Genomic DNA, 21,312 nt, shown 5'->3' on the forward strand with positions numbered 1-21,312 from the left:
GATACATGTAAGTAAATGCATCAAAAATTATGTGTAAGTGTTCATAAATATATAATGGACCTTTCATATATATAATAAGCCAATGAATAGAGATAACTATAATTTTCTTTTGGAAGAAATTAAAGCTTAAAATTGTCTTGCATAAAGGCCTTGTTATAGAAAAATATTTCATAATTTTAACAGAGAAGACTTTCATTAATAAATGCATTTTTAAATGTGGAACTACCAATAACTATAGAAAAAGTTTTGATGAATGAGAACTATAAAAATAAGTATGTATATAGAGACAAACTATTTAAATTATAAAACATATTTTGCAGCCAATTCTGGTTAGGTGATTACCAACCTGTTTCCTCTACTTCCTGAGCACATAGCTAGACTATACTTCTTAACTTCCCATGCAGATTGAAATGCTATGTGACTATATGACTGAGTACTAGTCAATGAAATATGAGTAGAAGTGATTTTTGGTGTTTCCAGACCCATCCCCTAACATCCTACCTGTATCCCCCATCATCTTTACCCTTTGCCACCTTTTACAGATGAGTCAGGTGATCTTGGATCCTATGCCCAAGATGGCAGAGCCACCAGATGTAAGGAATCTAAGTTCCTGAATTCCTACTTGGAGGAGAGCCAACTGCTGATCAGGAATAACTGTTATAGACTTGTAAGGAGTGACAAATTAATTTCCATTATATCCGAGCTATTATTTACTACTAGAGACCCAGTGCATGAAATTCGTGCACTGGGGCGGGCGGGGGGGGGGTGTCTCTCAGCCCAGCCTGCACCCTCTCCAATCTGGGACCCCTCGGACATCCCTCTCACAATCCAGGACTGCTGGCTCCCAACCGCTCGCCTGCCTGCCTGCCTGCCTGCCTGCCTGCCTGATTGCCCCTAACTGCTTCTTCCCACCAGCCTGATCACCACCTAACCACTCCCCTGCCAGCCTGATCAATGCCTAGCTGCTCCCCTGCTGGCCCGATTGCCCCCAACTGCCCTCCCCTGCTGGCCCGATCACCCCAACTGCCCTCCCCTGCCGGCCTGGTCCCCCGCAACTGCCCTCCCCTGCAGGCCTGGTCCCTCTTAACTGCCCCCCCCCCTCCCAAGCAGTCCCGGTCACCTCCCACCGTCCTCCCCTGCTGGCCATCTTGTGGCGGCCATCTTTGACCACATGGGGTGGCCATCTTATGCAAGGGTGTGAGGGTCAATTTGCATAGTAGGCTTTTATTATATAGGCTATTATTTGTCTTAATTTTTTCTAAAACAGCTAGCATTGCCTTAATTAATATAGCTTATTATGTCAACATATAATCATTAACATTCATTTATTACTCTACTAATTTAAAATTTTAATATCCCCAAAACTCAATACAAATACATTAACTTCGGTTGAGAAATATTTTAATGTTCATAAGTAGTCTACATTTCAGATAAAATTATTTTTCAAAGTTTATTCTTTGCTTAACCTTTTGCACTCGGATGTCGAGTGTGACTCAACAGAGTTAGCATCAGTAGCAGCTCTTTTTATACTCTTTGAATGTATCAATAATTTGAAATATAAAAAAAATCCAAATAAATAAGTTTGTATGAAAAGAAACTCCAGTTTTTTATTCTACTGCCACGCTTTGTAAAATCTGGGGTATTTAAAAAATTAAATCCCGAGTAGAATAAAGGAATCGAGAAAAAAGCAAGCGAGTGCAAAGGGTTAATCCCAGTAGATCCTAAACTCGTTTAACACTTAATTAAGATATCAACCATATTAATTGCTTTAGTGATCAATTAAATCTTTAACCTAAAGATGTGTCTTTTTTATAAAAAGTAAAATAATGTAAACTCTTTTTTACTAAAACTAAAAATAAGAACCAGTCTTACCAATTTTATCAAATTCCCATGAAGCATATAAAAAGTAACAAAATAGAAAACTACCAGAAAATAAATTTAGATTAACTTTAAAAGAAGTAAAAATGGTCCCACCAGACTAGCTCTCATTAAGTAAGAAGAAGGGTGAAATCATTCAAAACAAACAGATGAGGGGAAAAAGCACACACCACTTGACAAGATTTTGAAGTAAGGGAAGTTTTTCTCAATGTCCAGTCAAGCATTAGTTCTCACCTTCCTCACAGTTATCCATCCATCCATTCACCCATCCATCCATGTATTCTTTTCTTCATTGAATCAATGAAAAGTATATTGATCCCTTTTTTTTTAGTCCTCACCCAAGGATATGCCTATTGATTTTAAATAAAGAGTAAGGATAAGAGAGAGAAAGAAAGAGAAACATTGGTCGGTTGCTTCCATACATACCCTGATCAGGCATGGAATGCAAAACCTTTGTGTACAAGACAATGCTCCAGCAACTGAGCCACCCATCCTGGACAACTGGTCTCCTTTTATTTACAGGCATTATATTAGAATCTGCTCATATAGAGATGAAATATACACATAATGCCCTTGAGGAGTTCATAGCCTTGTAATTTCAAGAATAAGAAACGAACAAAATTTGTAATTACTCACTATAATCACAATCAGTACTATTACAGAGCACGGGGAAGCACTGGAGCAGCACCTATTTCAGACCAAGGAGAGGGTTCAAGGATGGGCTAAGATTAGAAGAAAGTCACATCTGAGTCAAGCTTCAATGGATGAGGAGAACTAAAAATAATAAAGTTGATGTGAAGTGAAAGAGAGGGTCAGAACTTTAGGTATGTAAAGACAGTGTCAGAACTTTAGGTAAAAAAGAGTATGGAAAATTCATAGAAGTACTGGTTAGTAGGGAAAGTAATGAGAGATGAAAACAGAACTATACTAGAGTCAGTTCATGACATGCCATCCTTATTTCATAATCAAATAGTCGGTGTCATCTCACTTTTTAATATCCCTCCCATACTCTATTCAAACGGGACAGAATCACCTTTTCATTTTCACTGATGAAAACAGAGCTCTCTGTTTTCAGCATACTTATTTTGTTTCTTGTTTGTTTGTTTTTGTTAATCCCCACCTGAAGATATTTTTATCCATTGCTTTTCAGAGAAAGTGGAAGGGAGGTAGGGAGGGGGAGAGAGAAACATCAATGTGAGAGAGACACATCAACTGGTTGCCTCCTGCATGTGCCCAGACCGGGGACAGGAAGCAAACCCACAACCCAGGTACGTACCCTTGACCAGGAATTGAACCTGAGACTTTTTGGTACCCGGGACAACGCTCTAACCACTGAGAACACAGGCCAGGGATCAACATACTTTTATTGAATAGCTAACATGTGTCAGACAAGATACTAAATTATTTCTTTCTTTCCACAGCACCTCATACTAACATTTACTCAATTGTTTGGTAAACTAATTTATCACTCTGCATTTCTATTATTTAGCAATGTATCTGCTTTCTCTGCCAAACTCCAAGCTCCTGAGCACAAGACAAATGCCTCATTCATGTTTTATCTGCCCTAAAACAGTGGCTGGTGCATAGTAGAGGTATAATGAATGTTTGCTGAGTGGATGACTGAAGTAATGCAGAAAAATGGATCACCTGTAAAAAAGCGGGTGGGGGGGGCTCTCATTTTAGTTTTTTCAAGGTATAATGAGGCTTTTCAAGAATATAAAATATTAAAATGTATTTTTTATTTTTTGCAGAATATTTACACTAACTTATTGGTAAATAGCACTTTCCTACTATAGTGCTCTTTCCCAATATACCTTTATATTCATAATTTAGATAATTTCTAAAAATTTATATTTGAATCTTATTCAATGTTATTAAAGATATGAGTAATTCATGTTTTCATCTGTACAAAAAAAAATATTTATTGAGCACTTGCTATTTGCAACTAAGTATTTAAAGCAGGGACACTCTTTGGTATGCCACTTCTTCCAAAGGATAAGATAAAATTATAGAACTTTTAAATCAAAGGGCAAATATACAAGTTCCTACTGCTAATACTGATCTGTCTCTGCCACTCTTTCACACACACACACACACACACACACACACACACACACACTTTTGTCTTGTGTGGTATGCTGGTTATGCATTCTATTTGAAAGGGAATTACAGCAGTAGAATAATTAATAAGCAATTATAAACATGAAACACAATCTCTGTGAATGTCTCCATTCCTGAGGCCTTATCTAGAACTTCACTTAACTCTCATAAGGAATGCTACTGAGTCAGTACAATCTTTTAAGATTATCCTGGTAAAATGACCTCATCTATTTATGTTGTCCAGAACTTGGGGGTGAAGGGGTGTGTCATAGCTACGAGAGGATGGAATGAGCTTTTGATTAGATATAATAGGATGAATGAGAAGAAAGACACTGGTAATGTTGAATTTTAAAAGACTAGATTTGAAGATGGTTTAGTAGGTAAATGCCTATACTCGCCACCTCCCACAACCACATCAAAATTACAACTAAAATACAGAATAACCATCATCCAGCACCACTGGAAAGCTGGCTGAATGAAAGTCCTACACCTAGAGAAGTAAAGAAGAAAGCATACTGAGACTGGTAGGAGGTACAGAGGCATAGAACGGGCTGGCAGTCTGGCACCCACGTGTACCACTTTTTTCATTGGTAGGGAGACTGTCTCTGCAGAGGCTGCCCATGAAGAGCAAGGTCCCAGCCTCATAACAGAGTCCCAGAGCTGGGAAAAGAAGTCCCCGTAACTGTGGGCTGTAAAAACCAGTGCAGATTGGGGCAGAGTGACACAGAGGCTGCTGGAGACCCAGCTGTTCCTCTTAAAAGGCCAGCACCATGAACTGAACTTACAAGGTCCCACTTCCTCTGAGCTCCAGCACCAGGGCAAAGCCCCAGTGAACACAGACACACAGGAGGAGAAATTGGACTGTCTGGCATTGGGGCAGGAATTCAGGGGAGGCTTTCTCCCAGATAGAGGTTCTGTGAAGGATCATTGTTCCTATGCTGGGACCTCCCAGGCTGCAGGGCTAACTGGCAGCCATTTCTGTTTGCTCCGCCCTCGTGATTCCCTAAGACCCTGCCTCATTCAATTTACAACCTCACCCAAGCTGTGTGCAATGGCTTTTGCTTATAAATGGCCTGTTCTTGCTCAGGCTCCAATCTCTCAAACAAGCTGCAGCTGGGTCAGGGAGCCCCAAACCTATCAATAAAAGGCCCAAGACCTGGTACCAGCACCAGCCTGCCTTGCTTCACAGCTGGCCTCATCTGGGCATTTCCAAACCCAATACAAAGAGGAGGAATCTGCAGGTCTCTCTGTAGCTCCTGCTGGGTGGCCCCAGGCAGTAGCTGACTTTGTACCTCCCTGGAGAACCAAGAACCAGTGTACCCAGTGGTCAGTGTCAGTGTACCCAGTGGTCAGTGTCAACTCTACACATCCACAAACGACACACTCAAGGGGCAGACTCAGTGAGCACCAAAGCCCCACTGAAGCAAGTCCTGCTCCACAGGGATGTCTCCTGAACAGCAGCTCTCCCACTGTAGTCAGAGCTGGTCCTCACAGCCAATTGGCCTGGAGGTCAATTCCTCCCAGTGACACTAACAGCAATCAAGTCTCAACTACAACAATACTGTGCTCATAGCCCACAAAGTGGTGCATCCAGAGCTCCCAGCTCAGGTGACTGGGGAGGCTGAGCCACTGGGCCCTATAGAACACCTACACACAAGGCCATTCTACCAACTCAATGAGACAAAGAAGCTCTACCCAATACATATAAACAAACACAGGGAAGCAGCCAAAATGCAGACAAAGAAACATGTCACAATGAAAGGAATGTAAGAAAGCAAACTACTGGATACATAGTTCAAAACCATGGTTATAAGATTACTCAAGAATCTTCTAGAAACCTCCAAAAAATGGAAAAGGACCGGTAAGAAATTAAGCATACCCTGACTGAAATAAATAATAATATACAGGGATTCAACAGTAGAGTAGAGGATTCTGAGAATCAAATCAACAATTTGAAATATGAGGAAGCAAAAAACACCCAACCAGAAGAGCAAAAAGAAAAAAATAATCCAAAAATATGAAGACAGTGTAAGGAACCTCTGAGACAACTTCAAGCGTGCCAACATCCAAATTGCAGGAGTGCCAGAAGAAGAGAGAAAGCAAGATATTGAAAACCTAGTTGAAGAAATAATGACAGAAAACTTCCCCTATCTGTGTAAGAAATAGACTTACAAGTCCAGGAAGCACAGAGAGTCCCAAACAAGAGGAACTTACAGAGGATCACACCGAGACACATCATCATTAAAATGCCAGGGGCTAAAGACAAAGAGAGAATCTTCAAAGCAGCAAGAGAAAAGCAGTTAGTTACCTACAAGGGGATGCCCATACGACTGTCAGCTGATTTCTCAACAGAAACTATGCAGGCCAGAAGGGAGTGGCAAGAAATATTCAAAGTGATGAATAGCAAGGACCTACAACCAAGATTACTCTACCCAGCAAAGCTATCATTTAGAATTGAAGGTCAGATAAAGAGCATCACAGACAAGAAAAAGCTAAAGGAGTTCATCACTACCAAACCAGTATTATATGAAACGTTGAAGGGTATTCTTTAAGAAGAGGAAGAAGAAGAAAAAGAAAAAGATCAAAAATATGAACAACAAAATGGCAACAAATACATACCTATCAACAACTGAATCTAAAAATCAAAATAAACGAATAAAAAATCTTAAGAACAGAACAAACTGTTGAATAAAACAGAATCAGAGGCATGGAAATGGAACAGACTAATGATTCTCAGAAGGAAGGGGGTTGGGAGGGTGGGAAGAGATTAAATAAAGATCTTATATGCATATATGCATTACCTATGGACATAGACAATAGGGTGGCAAAGGCCTGGGGTGGGAGCCCAGTGGCGAGGGGTAAAGGGGAGAAAAAAGAGGGACATCCGTAATAATCTCAACAATAAAGATTTAAAAATAAAATAAAATTTTAAAAAGACTAATTAAGTGACAAACATTTATTGAGCACATTATTATATGCTAGGAATGATAATAGGCACTCAGTATAGACAATTAAAAGTACAACATTGTTCCTGGGTTCACAATTTCATTAGAGTTTTATTTAAATGAGGAGGAGAGCAAAGAGAAATAGGCAGGGATAGGAGGGAAGAGTTGTAAAGAAGGTAGAACTTTAAGAAACAAGCAGCAGTGAATGTAACTATGAGTTTGAAGAACAGAAAATTAAATGATAAGGATGGTAATATATTCTTTTGAATACCACTTTATACTTTATTTGGTACTTTAACATCATTGTCACTTAATTTCAAGTATAAAGATTACTAAAAGGTACATTATATACAATGTCAGATAAAAATCACATGATCATTTTAATAGATACACAAAAAGCATTTGACCAAATACATCCTTTCAGGATAAAAACGTTCAACAACTTGGTTAGAGAAGAAACATACCTCAATATAATAAAGGTCACATATGAAAAACCCACAGCTGACATCATATTCAATAGTGAAAGGTTGAAAACTTTTCCTCTAAGAACAGGAATATGACAAGGATGTCCACCTTCACCACTTCTAGTCAACATAGTACTGGAAGGCCTAGCCAGAACAAGTAGGCAAGAGAAAGAAATAAATGTATCCAAATCAGAAATGCATCCAAGAAGTAGAATTGTCTTTGTTTGCAGATGATAATGATCTCATACAGGCATAGGCAAAGGTAGGTTTACAGTTGTGAGTATGCAAAAGTTTATTCCTATATTATTATTTACTTATTAATTATTGTATTATTTATTTGAATTGTCTCCTTTTTCTTTTTCTTCTTATTGTTATTATTTTGTACCTATCCTTACTTATGATTTATCTCTTAGGTAATGATGGCTGGTAATTTAACTTGTCTTTTCTCATATGAACAATTGTAAACCTACTTTTGCACCCCTGTATATAGAAAATCCTAAAGACTCCACCAAAAAACTGTTAGAACTAATCAACAAAGTCAGTAAAGTTGCAGGATACAAAACCAACAACATAAATCAGTTGTGTTTCTATACATTAACAATGAAATACCTGAAAAAGATAATAATCGTATTCACAATAGCATAAAAAAATAAATATATAGTTAGGAATAAATTTAACCAAGGAGGTGAAACATCTGTACAGTGAAAACTACAAGACTTTGGTGAAAGATATTGAAGGCACAAACAAATGGGACAATTTGTGTTCATGGATTATAAGAATTAATAAAAGTTGCATACTACCTAATGACATCTATAGATTCAATGCAATCCCTAGCCAAATCCCAATAGCATTTTCACATAAATAGAGAATAAATTATTTTGCCTTAATGAATCATCAAATTTGCATCCAGAGGACCGCAAAAGAAAGGCAAAGGCAAATTAGGGTCAAATCACTGGAATCTGAGATCAATAGGTCTGTGCGGGCAAAATGAAAATGGATCTGAGTAGTTGACTATCTATGAAATCAACATTTTTAAAATAGTCTAGTGCAGTGTGCACAAACTATGAAGCATAAGCATGACCTAGGGAGTTTATTAGTCTGGTTCCGTAGGTGAAGGTGAGGCTTTTTAGGCACTCTATTTTTCAGATGAGAAATAAAAAGATCAAGGTAGTATTTATCTAAGGAGAACTGGGATCCAAACAAGTCTGTTTGACTTTAAAATTCCTGTTCTCTATAATGTCACTCGGAGTTACAACTATATGTTTTGAAAAAATTAGTGCAATTCTTTAATGGGTGGAGTATCAGTAAGTTGGTAAGGATGATAATAGTGACTATGACAATAAAGATACTTTAAATATTTAGAAAAGAGGCTCAAAACTAAGAAAGAGTAGAATTATAAGGCTAAAAAACATCTTCAAGACAGGAATAGATTTATTCTGCAACATAGAATGGATGATTATAGTAAAAAATGTAACATGGCAATGTTTGTCTCATTTATTTTGGGACAAGCTATTTCCACTTTACTGGTTCATTATCTTTTTTCATTTCAGAGCTTTTCATTCCCCATCAAATTCATATTCTTGACTACCTCATTCTTTCTCCAAATTAAGACTTTGTTTCTCATTATTAATTATTTGCTAGCAGAGACTGACAGCTAGCAACTAAATGGAACTGTTGTGAAACTGTAAGCCACCAAATATCTGACCTTTAAAAAGCATAGATAGTTGAAATAAATATTCTGGCAAAGGAACATGAAAATAAAACCAGAAATAATTGCCTGGCCGGTGTTGCTCAATGGTTGAGTGTCAATCTATGAACCAGAAGGTCACAGTTCGATTCCTGATCAGGGCACATGCCAGGGTTATGGGCTCCATCCCTATTGCAGGGCGTGCAAGAGGCAGCCGATCAATGATTCTCTCTCAGCATTGATGTTTCTATATCTCTCTCCCTCTCTCTTCCACTCTTAAATCAATAAAAATAGATTTTTTTAAAAAAAACAGAAAAATTTAAAAATCTAAGCCTGAAATTGAAGCAAGCTACATAATACCTTTTCCACCTACTGTTATGGACTTTGTATCACAGAGAGCCTTAATTCTCCAGCTGTTAGAGGCTAAATGAATTCCAATATTCAGTAGTCAAGTCCCAAATGATCTCGCGATGAAATGTGTTGGAAGCATGAGCGATTTCAGTAATTTTTTCTGGGTTACCATTAGAATCAATTTGCTCTTCAAGGTGAAAAACATTTCCCTGAACTCAGAGATAAGTGATTATTGCCACTGACTTGCTCCTCTAAGCTCAGGCCCTAGACTGATTCCCTTTGGCATTAGGCAGCAAAATGGGATTCTTTTACAAGAGCAGGCTGTCCAAGGCCTTTACTCCAAAAGAGAATCAAGAATTCTCAAATGTGTACCTTGAAATAGAATTACAAATTAGGTGCTTTATGGCAAATGAACAAGGTAAATGTAGCATGCAGCTGAGTGTTTTCAAAATTTAACTTCATCATTATCTGGAAAGTGAGGTGAGAAGAATGTTGAATTATAATTAAACTTTCAAAAAGAACATTATAATTAGCTCTTGCCAAGCCAGTGTGGCTCAGTGGTTGAGGGCCAACCTATAAATCAGAGGTCATGGTTCGATTCCTGGTCAGGGCACATGCCTGGAATGTGGGCTCTCGATCCCCAATAGAGTGTGAGCAGGAGGCAGCCGATCAATGACTGTCATCATTGATGTTTCTGTCTCTCTCTCTCTCCCCCTCTCCCTTCCTCTCTGAAATCAATAAAAATGTATTTTTTTAAATTAGCTCCTGAGCATAAAGTATAGCTTGTCAGGGACATCATAATAGCTGAGCTCTTCTGTTAGGAAGATTATTTTCAAATCAGAGATTTTAGAGAGATCAGAGAGAAGGAAAATATCAAAACAAAAACTGGTGACATTATATCTGCAAAGTAGATAAAATAATAACTTCCCAAACTTCAAAAATAATTCAAATACTTAAAAGTTTAAACACTTTTAGAAAGGGAATGTACTGCCTTTGAATAACTTACAGAATGCTCATAATACTGAGAGGCATTTTAGTGTAAAACACAGTTTAAGAACATGCAAACAATAATACTGTACATCAGCTGGACACATCATAATCAGCAAGAATCACTAGTAATCAGGGAAAATAAGGTTCTGGCTTAAGACCATTTCTTAGGATTAACTGGGGGAAAAAAAACAACCTGGTTCAAGATAGCCAACCTCAACTTGTACTGAAAGAATAACAGATAAATTTTAAAAATATTTATCACAAAATATTGAAGAATTTGAAAATTAATAATGTGAGACATATGTTCCTATATCCTCACAGTAGATTCCCATTATGTTATCAGGAATCAAACATAGTGTTTGTAATATAAGATTTCCTTGTTATTACTGAAAGAACTATATTGCTACCTAAGAAAGATATAACTTGACCTGTTCTCCTGAGATTAGAATGATCTAATAGGTCTGCATCTTAATTCAGGTACCAAACAGACTTTTTGATGTCCATGGCCTAGCATACCTATTCAACAAATGTTTATTAAACTTGTGAGTGAGGAACTATGCTAAGGATACACAGAGAGAGATCAATCAATATATCCCCTGACATCAAGGAGCTTACCATAAAACCAAAAAAAAAATAAATTCATGCATAAAAAATACAGGACAGACTATGAAAATATGCAATGATTTTTAAATAAAATGTAATAATATTTGATCCCAATCGTTGGATCTAAATAGGAAGATCAGCCCTAACCGGTTTGACTTAGTGGATAGAACGTCAGTCTGCGGATTCAAGGGTCCCAGGTTCGAGTCCAGTCAAGGGCATGTACCTTAGTTGTGGGCACATACCCAGTAAGGAGTGTGCAGGAGGCAGCTGATGGATGTTTCTCTCTCATCGATGTTTCTGACTCTATCCCTCTCCCTTCCTCTCTGTAAAAAAATCAATAAAATATGTTTAAAATTAAATAAAATAAATAGCAAGACCAGCCTGACAAGTGTTGCTCAGTGGCTGAATATAAACCTATAACCAGGAGGTCACATTTTGATTCCCAGTCAGGGCACATGCCCAATTTGCTGGCTCAATCCCCAGTAGTGGGGGTGCAGGAGGCAGCCGATCAATGATTCTCTCTCATTATTGATATTTCTCTCTCTCCCTCTCTAAAAGCAATTATATATATATATATATATATATATTTGCATATATACATATATATATATCCTACATAATAAAAAGGTAATATGCAAATTGCATCACTACGCTATGCCCACGATTGGGCCAGCTGGAGATGCGGGGGGCGGGACTCAGGGTGGCTGATTGGCTGGCGGTAGGAGCGGGGGGGGGGGGGGGCGGGGACTTGCGAGTCCCGACCTCCACTCCTACCGCCGGCGCTGCGGAAGGACCCATAGGGCCGGCGGAAGACGCTGGTGGCGGAACTCAGGGTGGCCGATTGCGTGGCTGCTGGCACCAGTTTTCCGCCAGCAGCAGTTTTCCTCTGGCCACCCGCCCATCGGAGCGCCTCCTAATTGGAGTTCCTCTTGGGGTGGCCGATCGCCGCTGGCTGGAGGCGCTCCGATCGGCGGGTAGCCAGAGGAAAACTGCTGCTGGCGGAAAACTGGTGCCGGCAGCCAGGTGAAGGAAAAGTCTATTGCACAAAACTTCGTGCAACAGGCTTCTAATATATATATATATATATATATATATATGAATCAAAAAGGGTTTTGTAAAGAATGGTTTTCAAGAGTAGAGACAATAGGGAAAAGAATTACATATAGATTAAACTCTGTGAACCATTGCAGGACATTTGGTCCTGTCTACAATGTCCACAGAGACATCTGGTCCATGACAAAAGGTCCTTGATATTTAATCCTGTCCAAAACGTCCACACTCAGAAGACCTTTCTGCATGAACAACTCCCCTATTAAATCTCTCCCATCTTATATTTATACCACTGTATTTTTAGGGACCCAAATACAGGATTTTGTTATAATTCCCACTGAATTCTGTGTTTTTACTTTGAGCCAAGAATCTCAGTTTATTGAGATACTTTTCATGTAAGTTCAGTTATTTGCCATGTTTGCAATTCCTCCCTGACATCCGGCAAACCTGATTAGAATATATGATTGTCTTTTACAAAGTAAAATATTTATTAAGACCAATCCAAGAACAGAGTATTTAGCATTTCACTCGAGAAGTCCCTTCCATGCAGACACTGAGTGATTACTGAAAGTCCACCTGTATAACTACCAATCTCATACTCTTAACTGCTAGACTAAATTCTTCCCTAAGAAAAATGGTTGAGATTCCAGGCTTAATGAGAAAAACCTGTCCTTGGACTCTGTAATTCATCTCCAAATAATTAAACGTGTGTTTCCATGAAAATGGTGTACTTACAGCAATGGTTTATATGCACCTTTACATGCAGTGTTTGTCTTTTTATGCATTTATTCATTCAATGAATTTCCATGAGAGACCACTACATGCAAGGCACTGTGTAGGCAGATGTGATTACAGAGATCAATCAAATATAGATTCTACCATCAAGGAGTCTGTAAGAAGTAATATAAAAATGTATATAACTACAAGGAAAAGCAGAACAAAGACATGTGTCATGAAAGTAAAATCAATTGTATTATAAGTTCAGAAGAATGACTTCTTTTTTATCTCAAGGATCCTCTTAGAGTCACTACAGATACAAAAAGTTTTTTTCTCAGGTGAGAGAAGGGACAAGAATTTTACCATTCAGATTCTGGATTTTTCCTTGCATGTACATAGATAGGGTTAAAGGTATTTGTTCTAAAATATTAACACAGGTCATCAGAATCTACACATTCTCTAAATTGTGGAAAAATCTGTCAGGACAATCCAAAAGTGGGCTTAGTACACCGCAGCCTTGAGTCACCACTTCCAAAAAATGTGTGCAACTATATAAGACATGAATTACTGAAGTTAGAATATTCTCTGAACACTATCTTTCCAATAAGACAATAGTTACCATGGCTTAAGACTTGGCTCCACTATTAAAAAACAAACAAACTCATATATACTAAAGACTCAGTTATAACCCTGTAAGAAGAACCTTCTGCTTATGTTACAGAAAATCCATTTCCCAAAGTGTACTGAATCTTATGGGAATTGGATGGGAAAGCTATAGCAGTCTCTCACAATTCTGAAATTGATGCACTCTTAATTTTAAGCTCTAGAAATTGTGTTGAATAGGTTTAAAAGTAATCTTTGTTTCAGAGACACCATTTGAATTTTAGGTATTTGATTCTACTGATCTTTAAGACTTGAATTCTGGTACCAAATTAAGTATATTTTCCTATAGAGACTCCCCACTCCCAGCCCCCCAACTCCCAAGAGTATTCTCAAGCAGTTTATCGAAGCTTGGTATAAAAACTGAGACCATGAAATCTTGAAATACTCAAGTAAAAGACCTCACACTTCTGAAGGTTTACATGTAATTTAAGATTTCTGCATTGAAAAAGGAAGTGAAATAACAGAAAAGAGGTGTGCTGGCTGAGTAAAATTGCACAAAACCTGCAACTGCACAACCACTTTCAAGCAACAAGTCTTAGATGCTGCTTGTTTCTAGGTTTTTTTCCCCTTAGGAGAAAAATATATATAATGCATTTCATCCCCGAAGCTTCCTGTTTATTTCTTAGAGACATAGGCTAATGAGACAATAATGCTTTTTCTATTTTAAATCTTTTTTAAAATTTACCTTTATTGAATTACAGTGTCCCCTTTGTTTTTGTGGGGGTTTTTTTCCCATTGATGCCCTCCACCCAGCACCTGCCCCTCCCAGGTTTTCACCACACTATTGTTTCTATTTTAAATCTTAAAAATATGTTTTCCTGAAATCTAGATTCTGAAACCTGCTCTAATAATCTTCATGTTATCATCAAATTTCTCTATGTCAGGGTGTGTTCACGTTTAAGAGTTGTGCACAGCATTTATACACACAGAGGAGGAAACTGAATATATGAGTTGGGAAAATAAGTGAAGAGAATATAAATTTTTTTTATTATTTTATATTCTTTCCAAAACCTAAATTTCATATGTTGGGGGGAAAAAAGTGAAGATATTTATATTTCTTTGAAATTTACATTCCAGATTATATAACGTCCTAATTCAATTTAGAAAATGGCTCCACATGCATATTATAAAAGCTTTTAAAAGAGACTAACTTTTGAATTAAAATTTATGCAAGAGAAAATGTAATTATAACTTGCGCTGGTTTTCAAATTAAATGCAAAATTTTTAATCAAATACATTCAACCACAATAAGAATTTAATTTTAATTCACTTATATTAGTAAAACTGTTCAAACTACAACCTTAAGGCTAATTTTATATTTTAATAAAACCAAAAACCTCCAATTCAAAAATAAAATTCTTACATAAGATGACTGATTTTGTATTTTAAATTACTGAATTAGAGTGCCCTCTATTGGAAGAAAAAGGCAATAAAAGCTAAACAGAACTATGAATAGCTAATATAGTCCCAAAATTCAAGCCACATCATTAATAGATAAATACATTTATTAATAATATGAATGCTACACAACACATTTCCTTACATTTAAATTCCTTCTAAGTTACTTTTGGATTTGTCATATTACAATGAAAAGTAGTATGTTTCATATCATCTAAAATTAAATTTTAACTGAACCTAAATGCCTGTCCTTCAGCCAGTAATGTGAGTAATAAACCAACAAAAATGTCCACATTTAACATTCTGACATAATAGAAATAATTTTAATTTAGGACTATGACTGAACGGTAGTTGGAATTTGCTTGGTGAGAACTTTAAAATGTGCCTAATTCAATAGATTTTTAGAGCTCTTACCCTAGGAAGTAGAAGTGGGCTGAATTCTAGAAAATCTATATGATTTAGTCCACTTCTAAGAGTCTATAATTGTGTGCTGTTACCAAGACCTCAGCTCAAACTCAGCATCTCAGGTCTCAATTACCTCAGCAGGGACCTGGCAGATTTTGAGTCCTCTAGACCAACAGTGTGCATGCTAGAAAAAACTTTTTAAAAGAACAATGCTTAGAGTCACCCCAAATATTCTGCGTTAGTTGGTCTGACATGGTATCTGAGGGCCTCCGTATTTCTTGACGCTTCAACAGATAAGCCTACTGTATAACCACTGCTGACATTCCTTGTTTGAGCTTCTCCCCATAACATCTGACATTCAGTTACCATTTCCATCTTCCCAAAATCTCACTTTCAGGAGAGAACTCTCCTTTTCAAGTGTTTATTCTCCTCAGCATCAATATTAAACTTCTGACTAGCTTTCCAAATATAATTATCTGTCCCTAGCAAAATGTTGTCTGGTAAGGGGTATGGCTCCAGCCCAGACTGTGTGTGTTCAAATCCTGGCTCTGGTACTTACCATGTATGCTTGGGAAAATCATAAAAGTTCTCTGTGCCTCTGTTTTCTCATCTGTGAAATGGGAGAAATAAGTCTACCTATTTCATAGGATTACTGTGAGGATTAAACCAGTTAATATAAATAAAGTGCTCCCTAAGTGTAAGGTATTAATATAACTCATGCAAATTTGTTTCCCATTACTTTCTCAAATCAACTCTCATGGTAAACCACTCTCCTTAAATTAGATGCTACGTCTCACTCCCTACTGCCTTTGCAGGCTGGAATCCTCTCCCATTCATTCATTCATTCATTCATTCTAATATAAGTACATGGCACATCTCCTCTTCCACCAGGACCCAGTTTAGTTTCTCCCTACCTCCATGAAGTCTTCAATGAATGCCAATAAATCGTCACTAACCTCTTCCTTCTTAAAAAAATCCTTTGGCCACAGTATAGTTTATTATGAGAAATATAAGACATTGGCTCTGAGTTTGAATCCTGAATCTGCCACTTGCTGAGTCATTTCCCAAGTCTATCACTCACTTAGTAGGACTACTATGAGGATCAAAGTGACTTAAATCATAGAAAGCATTAGAATAGCAAACAGCAAGTGCCTAATAAATGTAGCTCTTATAAAGCTGTTGTTTTATATGTTAGCATTGCCTGCACAATGTGACTAGAGACTCCTTGCAAAAAGTATTTTTAATTCCTTGAAGTCAGGAACTGTTTCTCATTATTGCTATTATAAATTCTATAACTCACAACGTGTAGATGACCTATAGGTGATCTATAAGTAATTGGTTAAATTGATGCATAATTTGACAACAACACTCTGTAAAAACATTTTTGATGAATGGAAACAAATATTCAACAAAACAGGAAATGAACCCAAATAAAACACAGGCTGCAGACAAGGGTAAAAATAATTTGATTACATTTTCAACATTCAATAACAAATTCTATCACATTTATCTTCTGAAAGGCCACTTCCATTGATGTCTTACCTGCCCAAAATCCTTTAGATTTTCCTCATTCCCTAAGAAACAAATACCAAAATTCTCAGCATGACATTCAAAATCATCCATGGCCTGACCTCTACCTATCCTTCTATACTTATCCCCCATTTCTCCCCATCTTCCCCCTTTATAAACTCTATTATCCCAAATAAACAGAATTCCTTGCTCTTACTCATCTGTTCCTTCTGCTTTTGTGCCTCATGTAAAGTTTAATATTTAAAATGGCAATATTTTCAAGGAACAAAATATAAAGGTTTATCACAGAAACAAAGAGTGATTGCTTATGTGAAAGAATGAACTTGAATTTGAAAAACTCAATTTCAATTTATGAGCATTAATTTCTCTCATGCTACTATCACAATACAATCTTTGGCTTACAGGGGGGGAAAACTGGCCATCATTTCCTCAAATTATGTCACCCCAGCAATGCCAGATGTCCCTCCCATCACTATCTGAAAGCAACAAATCTGAATGAGCACAGTCTCCAAAGAGAGTGTACAGACCCCAGGGGGCACAGATTACCTGCCGAGTAAAAGAATAAAATTAGAGCTTCTATTGACACTTATTGTTTATCCTCCTCCCTTGAGTTTCTTTTGTAGTATATTACTCATAATTTACATCATATATTCTTAGAATACTAATAGATATATATAATTTACTAGAGGCCCAGTGCATGAAAATTCATGCACTGGAGGGGGGTCCCTCAGCCAAGCCTGCCCCCTCTCACAGTCTGGAAGCCCTCAGGGGCAGGAGGCGACCCAGCGATCAGAGGAAGGCGACGCCCCCATCACACCTCTGCTGCTGCCACTGCCGGCAGTGCAAGCCTCGGCCAGCCCTGGTTACCTGAGCCTCAGGCGGCCATGGGCGGCTATGCAGCCACCATCCGAGGCTTGCCTGCACCTCAGGCCAGCCCTGGGAGGCTGGGCAGCCACCATCGGCAGCTAGCCTGTGCCTCAGGCTGGCCCTGGGCTGCTGGGGGGCTGAGGGGATTGGGGGACTCCAGAGGCAGGCGCACGGAGTGGCCAGGCCCACCTGGAGGCAGGCCCGGCCTTGCCGCGCCTGCCACCCCGGCGGGGCTGAGGGGACTGGGCGCAGCCATCTTGTGGCTGTGGGCACCGCCATCTTTGAGGGTGAGGCAGTCAATTAGCATATTCCCTCTTTATTAGATAGGATAAATAAATGCATTTGGGATGTTTGCTCAAAATCTGTTTACTACTATGGTACATACAATAAGAAAAGTTTAATAAATGAACTGGTCTAAAAAATGAGGGCTTTCCAAAAGTCTGTGGGTTTAAATATAGAGGGTCAGAAACAGCAAATTTATAGAAATCTTTAGGGACAGATATAAAAACCTAAACATCATAAAAAAATGTGGTCTCATTTCTAACCAATTTCAAGGAAATATTGAAATGTAATTGCTTTGTAATTTGGAGACAATATATACCTTTTTATATTTTTAAACAGGGAATTTTCTCCTGACATTAAGGTTACTATCATAAATATTTCATTAATATAAATTCTTTTCTTTTGGTAAAACCAAGTATTTACTTCTGCGCATATACTATATAATTAATCATCATTCATAAAGACCTTCTACTGGAGCTAACAGTGTGATGTTTTACAAAAGACAGTGCAGCAAACAAACAAACAAAAACAGAAGCAGGCCTATGTGGTAAGACCATCTGTGGACCTTCCAGACTAACAGCTACTACCTGGGAAAGCATCACAGCTCACATTGACTAACTAAATGAAGTAAATAGCCTCATACCAGTCACGATACTTGGCTATTTATTTTTGTTTTCATAAATCATATGAAGGCATCCCTTTAACACAATCCACTCTATTGACTTTAGAAGAAAATGTTTCTAAAACAAATTAAGTTATAAAAGTATCATCATAATACATTTCCTTTAATACCAGTGCATCCTATAAGTCCTTCCTCTAGAGGACACAAAATAGATATCCAAACCTTAATTTTAAACTGCTTGATTCTCTACAGTTTTTCTTGCTATTGTGCCAATACAAAAATCCAAGCAAGCAAGCATCTGTAACTCATGATTCAGACTCTGAGCTTGTAGGCTATAGGCAAAGCCCTTGGGATTATAAAAAACATGGCGGTCGAACTTCCCACCACGTCTCTGTCCTACAATGACATGCGGAGTGACCGTACACACAGGGCTCTGTCTTTCTTCTTCAAGATGGAGTTAGCCTCAGTTCACAGACAACATGGGGAAGAAAGACAAAAGGAAACCAGTATCATCACACCCAATAAAACTAGAAGAACATAATCAAAGGAACTATGCAACTACGAACGGCTAACAGTAACGAGATCATCACAAACTACAAGCGATTTATCTAAGCATCCCTTCCCCTCCACATGCAGTGAGAATAAAACACCAACGAACATGAGGGGAAAAGTAATAGGTAGCCTGACATTTGACACTGGCCGAGTCAGCAGATAGGATGGTGCACAAAGCCCATGCCTCCTCGGTACACACTGCACTGGTAAAGACAGACGAGTTGTCTTCTTGCCCGTCCCCCCCATTACTTACTACACTCTGGCTTCCATTTTTCCCAAGTTCTTCCTCTGAAATCTTGCTCAAATTATCTAAGTAGTGGTCTGATATTGTGTGGCACAAGTCTTCAAAAGAATAATCCTTTTCTTGACAGAGTTTTATTTCATCCAAGAGTTTTGATAATTCTCCCGTCACAGTTTCACCTGTTAAGGGGACAGTAAATTTTTTCAAAGTTTCAAGAAAGGCCACTGATAAAACTTAATGTTAAATAATAGAAATATGACTTGTTATGGTAATAGAACTCAAAATATGGCAAACAAGATCAAATACTCAGAAACTATTCTGCTAAAAACAAGATACTAAACTATAAATAGTACAAGAATATTTAAAGACAATGAGAAATTCCAATTTTGCCTATAATTATTTTTCAAAATGGAAATAAGTATTGAAGGTTCACATATACATGGTACATAAAATATCTGGAATTATGATTCCTAAAGCTTCATTTACTACAGCATTTAACTTTCCACACTCTTTTATCAGCATTACACTTCACTGACAGAATTCATTCAACAATTCATTAGCAAATTTAAAATTATACTAGGAGCCTACTTCCTAGGTTTAATAAAAAAAAATAAATAGTAAAACGTATTAAAACAAGTAATTAATAAATTAGAATTATGATATGTGGCATTATGGGAAGACTCAGAAGAAACAGGTAAATAATATGCAGCACCTGTCAAAACATGCATATTTGTAGGTTGCATGCAAATATTCATTTTTCTAATCATTCTAAGAATGGCACTTTATACTGATAATTTATTCTGGAAAAATATCCAGTAGTTGCAAGCCAGAGATCAGTATTTTTTATTCTGCATTAAAAATGCATTTTAGGAAAAAATAACCTACTATGAAATATCCACTTCCTGGAAACTTCATGGCAGCAGGGATTGCTCTCTACCTTGCTCACCTCTGTATCTCAGGGCAACGAGTAGGGCCTGACAAATAGGAGGAGCTCAATAAATGCTGGCTGAATAAATGGATAAAATATGGAGGATAAGGTAGAACTTACTAAACATGAAATTTTCACAAGGCTTAGCAATTTTGTATAGATAGAACAAAGTTGTCGCTAAAAGTCCAGTATCATTTCAAGGATTTATAATCAGCTACTCACTTTTGGTCTTTTGGGAAGGAGACTCAAGAGGAGACGAAAGGTGTGTTTCCTGTGTTGTACATTCTTGTACATGTGCTTCCAGGACTGCTGGTCTTCCCGTGCCTTCTAAATATTCTGTGTATAAGTTTTAAAATTACATATTTGAATTCATTTATTTTAAAATCTTTAACTAAACTTTATGCTTTACCTCTGGTGATCATTTTCCATGTCTTTCCTCATATCCTAAATACATCCTAAGTTTTTATAAGAACTTCATAAAGCCAAAAAACCCAAAGAACTTCACAGTGAGCTATTAACTTAAAGCTCTTAATGAAAACAAAAAGATATTTTGGAAGAGACTTATGAACCTTTTTCTGAAAAGTAAACTTAATCCATTCTTTCCTTAAAAATAACTTCACCTGCCCTAGCCAGTGTGGCTCAATAGATAGAGCATCAGCCTTTGAACTGAAAGGTGCCAGGTTCGATTCTGGTCAAGGGCACATGCTCAAGTTGTGGGCTTGATCCCCAGTAGGGGGCATGCAGGAGGCAGCCAATCAATGATTCTCTATCATCATTGATGTTTCTATCTCTCTTTCCTTCTCCCTTTCTCTGAAAACAATAATAATTTTTTAAAAAAAAGAAGAAATAACTTCACCTGTTGAAAACACAATAACATCCGTGGTTTCCTTAAATGTATTCTACCAAAGGATTTAAAACTCTGGAAGATGCTTTGAATAGACTTGATTCCTAAGCAGGAATGTCAAATTCATTTGGATACAACAACCAGTCAAGTAACATAAATGAATGAAGTGGGATAAGTTTATGATAAAATGGTGTT

At 37.5% G+C, this 21,312-nt stretch overlaps 1 protein-coding gene across 4 annotated transcripts in view; it reads right to left on the minus strand.

The window, feature by feature from the left end:
* The window catches only part of ANKS1B (ankyrin repeat and sterile alpha motif domain containing 1B), an 808,746-nt gene that overhangs the window by 664,594 nt on the left and 122,840 nt on the right, over nt 1–21,312 (minus strand). For all 4 annotated transcript variants that reach the window (XM_054719390.1, XM_054719389.1, XM_054719388.1 and 1 more), the window contains exons 7-8: nt 20,496–20,609; nt 19,358–19,524 (exon numbers count right to left, since the gene is read on the minus strand). In XM_054719390.1, the coding sequence (XP_054575365.1) occupies nt 19,358–19,524; nt 20,496–20,609 (281 nt within the window). The remainder of the gene's footprint in view (nt 1–19,357; nt 19,525–20,495; nt 20,610–21,312) is intronic.

Source organism: Eptesicus fuscus, chromosome 7, assembly GCF_027574615.1.
Source record: "Eptesicus fuscus isolate TK198812 chromosome 7, DD_ASM_mEF_20220401, whole genome shotgun sequence".
NCBI classification, from domain to species: domain Eukaryota; kingdom Metazoa; phylum Chordata; class Mammalia; order Chiroptera; family Vespertilionidae; genus Eptesicus; species Eptesicus fuscus.